Source organism: Astatotilapia calliptera, chromosome 3, assembly GCF_964374335.1.
Source record: "Astatotilapia calliptera chromosome 3, fAstCal68.1, whole genome shotgun sequence".
NCBI classification, from domain to species: Eukaryota; Metazoa; Chordata; class Actinopteri; order Cichliformes; family Cichlidae; genus Astatotilapia; species Astatotilapia calliptera.
Window position 1 is genome coordinate 28,618,029 of NC_137424.1, and position 7,059 is coordinate 28,625,087.

At 41.1% G+C, this 7,059-nt stretch overlaps 1 protein-coding gene and 1 long non-coding RNA gene across 3 annotated transcripts in view; one reads left to right on the forward strand and one right to left on the reverse strand.

The window, feature by feature from the left end:
- Positions 1-2,176, forward strand: part of LOC113017268 (equilibrative nucleoside transporter 2-like) — a 13,696-nt gene extending 11,520 nt beyond the window's left edge. For both annotated transcript variants that reach the window (XM_026160445.2, XM_080298321.1), the window contains one exon: positions 462-2,176. In XM_026160445.2, the coding sequence (XP_026016230.2) occupies positions 462-573 (112 nt within the window). In that variant the 3' untranslated portion in view covers positions 574-2,176. The remainder of the gene's footprint in view (positions 1-461) is intronic.
- A 2,205-nt stretch (positions 2,177-4,381) lies between these two features.
- On the reverse strand, positions 4,382-6,183 carry LOC145425362 (uncharacterized). Its single transcript, XR_013906032.1, has 3 exons — positions 6,059-6,183; positions 4,585-4,652; positions 4,382-4,507 (listed from the first exon to the last, which is right to left on the reverse strand). It is a non-coding gene; the product is annotated as an uncharacterized LOC145425362 (long non-coding RNA).
- Between the last annotated feature and the right edge of the window lie 876 nt (positions 6,184-7,059).

The window sequence follows — 7,059 nt, forward strand, 5'->3', positions numbered from 1 at the left end:
TGTTCACACATGCAAAATTACCCCTGAGTTATGAAACATGCTGTTATGTTAGTGAGTCGTTCTAAATCCACGGGTTTGTGCTTTGTGTCTGCAATCAGCATACTGCCACGCCTCATGTACCCATGTAGGGGTTTCATTTAAGGTGAAGTGGAGAAAGTGGCGAGGATGCTGTAAGGAAGGAAGACATGAAGACTTATTTGTGTACCAGGAGCAAAAACTGTAACAAATAACAACAAGGAAAAAATGAGATAAGAGTACAAATTTTAAGGTGAAATCACAGAAATATGATTGCACCTCGTTATGCACACTTGAATTGGTAAGCGTTCTTGAGCTGTACCTGGATCACATGACCAAAGGGCACAGCAAGCTGAATGTCCACTAATGAATGTAGTGAAGCCACTGTGTGCTTTTTCAATGTTGTTGTGGTTCCTGTGGATTAAATACGTGATGTCTGCCTTCAGGTTGGTGGAGCCTAAAGACGCAGAGACTGCAGGAGCCCTCATGACCTTCTTCTTGGCTCTGGGTCTGTCCATAGGAGCCGCCCTGTCCTTCCCCCTGCGGAAGTTGATCTAGTTAAACACACACGAAGAGGAAAACGAATGCCCCCGTCTGGCCGACCTTTCTGTTTTTTCTTTTTCTTTTTTCTTCCTGTTTCCTGCTTGCCTGGAAATGTGCCCCACAGTGAGACTGGAACAATCATGGCTGAAGACCTGCTACTGTTTGGGAATTGTTAGCTTCACTTCGAAAAGAGAAGGGGAAATGCTTCATGTTACTGAAAAGAACTGCTGCTCATGTTACCTGCTGCTAATCTGAGAAACAGGTTAGAAACATTTCCTCCGTGGGAAGTCTTTTTTTTTTTTTTTTTTTTTTTTTTCTGATCACTGTTGTGCATTTCTACATTTTGAGGTTTATTTATGTTTGAAAGAAAACAAAACAAAAAAAAAACAGTCAAAGTTATTTCTGGGCATTACCCTGTGCCAATAACTTGTAGATAAAGGGAGACTGAGATTAATTTTTACGGCGGTCAGAAAGACTTTTGTATGATATACTGTAGGTCCTTTTTTTTCCACAGCTGAGACTGTGATATTTTCCTTTGTATTGAGGACTTGGCTGATGAGTTTTTTTTTGTTTCCTTCCGTTATTTCTGTAGTTTCTCTTCTTCAGGCCAGCAACTCCATAGTTTGAGCTGATGCTGCCATCTGCTGGTCAAAAGTTTGAACTGACTTTTTTTTTTCCTGCTTACAAACCTGAAAAGTTCTAAACATAGGAAATACTTATCTGTATTGCAATCAGGATGTAAAATGCTACTGAATGGCAGGGAGGTGGTTTGTTTGTTTGTTTGTTTTTTCAGGTAAATGAATTTTCTGTAGCTGTAACATAGGAATCAGATGTGATTGTTAGGGAAATGACGAGAAACTTACTCTTAATGCTGATTCGTCATTTTATTGGTTACTTTTTACCAATTTGAACGGTCAGATATTGGCCTTTGTAGACGATTGTGCCATGCTCCGCTTGCACACTGATTTTATAGTACTGCTCTTTGCTCAAATGTATCGAAGTGAAAAAAAAAAAAATTAACATTAATGTTACACTTGGGTTACGTGCACTGAAGTGCTCGACAAGTCTCTGTTTTTGTTATCTTTCTGTAATTGAAGACTATAGAACAATGATGTGTTGAAATGTGTGTCGTTTCAAAGTGAGCGAAGGGCCGAGAGCTCAAGCTGGGAGAAATATTCACGGTTTTTATTTTTTTTATTTTTGTTTTTTTAATTGATTTATGCTGGATTTACATCCGACGGGAAATGAACCAACACAGGCCGTGTCGTCATCTTTAAATAGGAACCTAAAATAAGGCAACGTTGCGCCAATGCCACTTCAGCAGGTGTGCGTTGTGTTGCAGTGGAAAGCAAAGAGTGGCAATCAAGAACAAGAATGTCTTTACTGTTTTCTATAAACAATCTAAACTGACTTGAAGTGAAGGCGTGCGTATTTCTCTGCTATTCTAAAATATTCATGTCTGCTCTGCAATACATTTGGTTTTGTGTTCTACATCCTTCTCTCTGACACATTGGTACATGTGCTCAATAGGAACAGATTTTTACTGAATTACATGAGGGAAGGGACTTCATGCCTCTGTATGTGTGTGTGTGTGTGCGAATAAACTTATTTGACAGGTTGTGCGTTTGGTGTAGATTGTTCATTTGTATGTACAGTTACAGTCAGCAGGATCTTTTTCTACATCCAAAATAACAGGTAAGGGATTTGCTACAGTGTGTGTACATGTAAATGTAGTAAAAGAAAAGTAAGTCTACCACACAAGGTCCCTATTTGTCTGTTGTAACAATGCTTCGTGGTAATAAATCTTGATAAATCTTACACTTTTAAAGTCTATTTATTTCCCCTTGAAGTCTGGAAGAAGACACATTAGCTATTTAACCATTTATACATGTAAGAAACATGGACCTCAGTAGTGACCGTGAAGGCAACTTTGAGCCTGTGTTTGAGCAACTGAATCAAAAGTAGCCAATTTTTTTTTTAACTGAAAAATAAACATTACAGCAGAAGAGCTTTAAAAAGGAAGAAGCAGGGGAAATAAAGGTTGTCTGTAAACAATGACATCCAGCTTATTCAGGAAGTCTTTCCATATTAGTTACATGTGCCATGAAAGCACATCTGTCTGTGCTCTGTTAAACCCTCTCTGACTCTATTTGGATTTGGAGTCTACTGGGGGAGGACTCAAGACCAGTCCTCTGGTTAAACATCACACATGGCAGAAAAAGGAGGAACGTTTTGTAGTAAATGATAAAAATTAACCCAAGTGAGGCATGAAGTTTACAATCCAAACAAAAGGAGGAACATCGTGGAAAAATAAATACAAACAAGGCATCCATCTGCAAAGTTTGAACCCATATTTTATTTACAACAATGTGGAAAATATTTAATGTTCAAACTGAGAAAAATTTCCCATTTTAAGCGAAATATAAGCTCACTTTGAGTTTGAGGTATTAGTACTTCAAAACAAATGAATTTGGAGACAGTGGCAACAAAAGGCTGGTAAGTGTTTTGTCTGTTCAAAAATTTCTTTGGGAACATGTAAGTAACATGATTGCTTCTCTTAAACGGTTAAAAAAAAAAAAAAGTCCAAAGCTTCTCAGAAGTAAAGATGGCAGGGACGTTCACCAAAATGTATACAAATTGTGGAATAATTTTAGAATAAAATTCCTCAGTCTAAAATTTTAAAGACTGAATATCGTCTACAGAACATAATATCAAAAGGAACAAGGTCAAAAACCAATATTGGATGTCTGCTCTTCTGGCCCACAGACAACAATTCATTAAAAACAGGCCTGACTCCATCAGGGAAATCTCTGCGTGGGCTCAGGGCTTCAGTGTTCAGTGATTCCACCCACAAATGCAGGTTAAAGCTCTGTCATGCAAAGGAGTCATGTGTAAAAATGATCCAGAAACACCACCATCTTCTCTCACCGAGGCAAAAAGCCCAGCAGCTGGTCTTCAACATGTTTCCAGACATGCAGAATAAAAAAGGGATGCTACACAGCGGTAAGCTAACCAAACGATTGAGATAATATTGCTGCCATTAAATTCAAAAGGAGGCATCTTCTTCTTAAAATGCTTCATTTTCTCAGATCACAATGCTAACATGTCCAATGCGGTTTCTGTTATAATAATAAAATAAGGGTTTGTGAGATTTGAAAAAAAGTCATCTTTTTATTTACATTTTAGCATCTCAAGTCTTTCAGATTGAGGATTAAAGTAGAGCAGGGGCCTGTTCTTCGTACCTCGCTAAGTAAGTTAGCTGGATTTGATTGTTGACGATTTCGCCTGATCTTGGATCGTTCGGTTCCCCGAAGCTCATCCGGGACTTGCTGTCATAGCAACAGAGCCGTAAGCGTAAACCTGCTGGGGAGCAGGTTTACTTTATGTAAACAGGATTAGATCGCGGCCACGCAGGTATGTCCGCTTCATTCATACGAAAGCAACAGCGATATTCCACCACTGTTTCACCATAAATAAATAACATCAATGTAACTAAAGATAATGCAGCACCTGATCCTTTTATTGATGTCACACAGATACATACAGGTCATTTCCTAAAAAAGGGAAATGAACTATTAACATTCTATTACATGTATGTGATTATTACAGATGTAATTCATATTTTAGAGTAGTAATTGCAAATCACTTCGTGTAATCAAGATGAGAGACCACGGCTATAAAAGCGAAGGTGGATTTGGGAAGCCTGTCGCAGCCATGTCCTGTCCGTATACGCGAGCCACCCATTGCGGAAGGTGCAAGATTGATAAGGAGAGTCCTCAGAATTCAGCGTATATTGCGGGACAGACAGGATCCTTTAGCTCAGCGCGACAGTGTGCTCATTGAGAGATATCGATATTCCCGTGAGGGTATTATTCACTTAACCAACTTGTTGACGAGGGGGTGCAGGACCACCACCTGTCTTTTTTTTCCTCTGCCCTTTTCTTGGTTGCTGTTATGAACAAACAAACAGATTATTTCAGGGTCTCTTTCCAAGAGACGAAAAGCAATATAAGTGATAAATATTACCATTCTGTAGAATATTCTTATATTTCACTTTTACTTGTTCCCATGTTCTAGTGGGTCCTGTTGTGGCTCTAATGTGAAAGGGGATATAATATAACAATATAATATAATGTAATACAATATTGGATAATATAGTGTAATATAATAAATCTATGAATAAATAATAGTTGGTGTGGTTGAAGTCGCCAGCAACAATAAAAGGCCCGCAACACTGCCTTTAGGTCAGGAGATGCACACGCCTACAGTACAGCCAGGGCTAATCTAAAGAAGGGCATCAAAAAAGCCAAACACCATTACAAAAAGAAGGTAGAAGAACACTTCTCCAACTCCAACCCCCGACGCATGTGGCAAGGACTCCAGACCATCACAGACTACAGGACCACCAAACCCTCCCCCGCATCCTCTGATGTCTCCTTCCTCAACGAGCTCAACAACTTTTATGCTCGTTTTGAGCGAGGGAACCCCACAACCACAACCAAAGCAGACATGACGCCAGACCACCAACCTATGACTCTCTCCCCCACCGATGTAGGAGCGGTGCTGAGCAGGATCAATGTCCACAAGGCTGCAGGCCCTGATGGCATCCCCGGGCGTGTTCTCAGAGCGTGTTCTGGGGAGCTTGCAGGAGTGCTCACAGACATATTCAATCTGTCCTTGGCCCACGCTGTGGTACCGGCCTGCTTCAAATCCACCTCCATCGTCCCGATACCCAAAAACTCCAACCCATCTTGCCTCAATGATTACCGCCCAGTCGCACTCACCCCCATCATCACTAAGTGCTTAGAGCAGCTGGTCCTAGCACACTTCAAATCCTGTCTCCCCCCCACCCTGGACCCCCACCAATTCGCATACCGCCGGAACAGGAGCACAGAGGATGCAGTCTCCATCGCAATGCACTCTGTCCTCTCACACCTGGACAACAACAACACCTACGCCAGAATGCTGTTTATAGACTTCAGTTCAGCATTCAATACAATCCACCCCTCACAACTCATCAGGAAACTGACAGACCTGGGTATCAGTTCCCTCATCTGCAAATGGTTACTGGACTTCCTGACCAACCGCCCCCAACATGTCCGGCTGCATAACCGCTGCTCATCTACCATCACAATGAACACCGGTGTACCACAAGGCTGTGTGATGAGCCCTTTCCTCTACTCCCTCTTCACCCACGACTGCAGACCTGCTGATGGTTCCAACACCATCATTAAGTTTGCAGATGACACCACGGTGATTGGCCTCATCAGTGACATTGCTAATATATATTGTAATATATCTATATCACTAAAGCACTTCTGGATGGATGCAAACTGCATTTCGTTGCCCTGTACCTGTGCATGTGCAATGACAATAAAGTTGAATTCTATTCTATTCTATTCTAAAGTGAATGAATAGTGGTATTGTCATGCGCTTTGGGTGCCTTGAAAAGCGCTATATAAACCCACTCCATTATTATTGTTATTATTAAATTACTTACGAGTTTAATTTGTCAGCAACTTTCTGCCAGCCCTCTCTCCTTGCTTTTGCAGCCTTTGCAGTGTTCCCTTGCGTTTTAATTAAACTCTGAAACTCCTGAAATCCCTCAATCAAGAGTTCTTGCTCTGCTGCCGGAAAATACCGAGCGCGCCCCTTCGACATTTTCGCCGACCAATCAGCGGGTTGCCGATCAATGTTTCTACTATCGATGCGTAGCCCCTTTTACGACACCCAGTGATGTCACATTACTGCGTCCAGCTGTACTAATCGTCAACAACAGGTGTGTTCGGGGAACCGGATTAGCGAGCTCACGGTTAGCGCGATGGTTTGGTCTTGGATGTGTCATTTGATCTTGGATGTAGTGAGCGACGTACGAAGAACGGGCCCCAGGTCAGATTATATCTGTGGGCCTCGGTGGTATAGTTTAACATGTGGCTTTAAAAGAATGCCTTACTCAGCTGAAATAGTTGAAACAAACAAACCAGTTCTTTGTTTCATGGATAACGTTCAGATTGAGCTGACTTTAACGGCTGAAATAAAATAAAGGCATATTTATATTTCTGTAAAGGTTTTATAGTCCAGGACGAGCAACAATTCAACTTTCAGATAAAGAAGTGGCATACCAGACAAACTTGGGTTCCTCATACTTGAGAGAAGCCTTTACTTGCAGAAAAATGAGCTCATTGTTCTTTAAAAATAAACAGAATCGGTGTTAGAAGAACCAGTTTAGCAGGAGACATTATCAGATCAGTTTAAAAGTTAGCCTTAGCCTGGCTAAGCCAACGAGATAGACTATCGCTGTAACTTTGAATTCACCGATATATTAAATTTGAGGATCTCTCCCTTGTTGTGGTGTTTGTGTCCCTTTGAGAGTTTAATGGGCTCTCTCGTGAGCTGGTTAGACTTCAAGAACCACACAGAGCCTGCAAACATTTTTTCCCTGTATTATTTATTGAAAACCCAGCAGTTGCCATTAATACCTGTTGTGTCTGTACAGGCAGG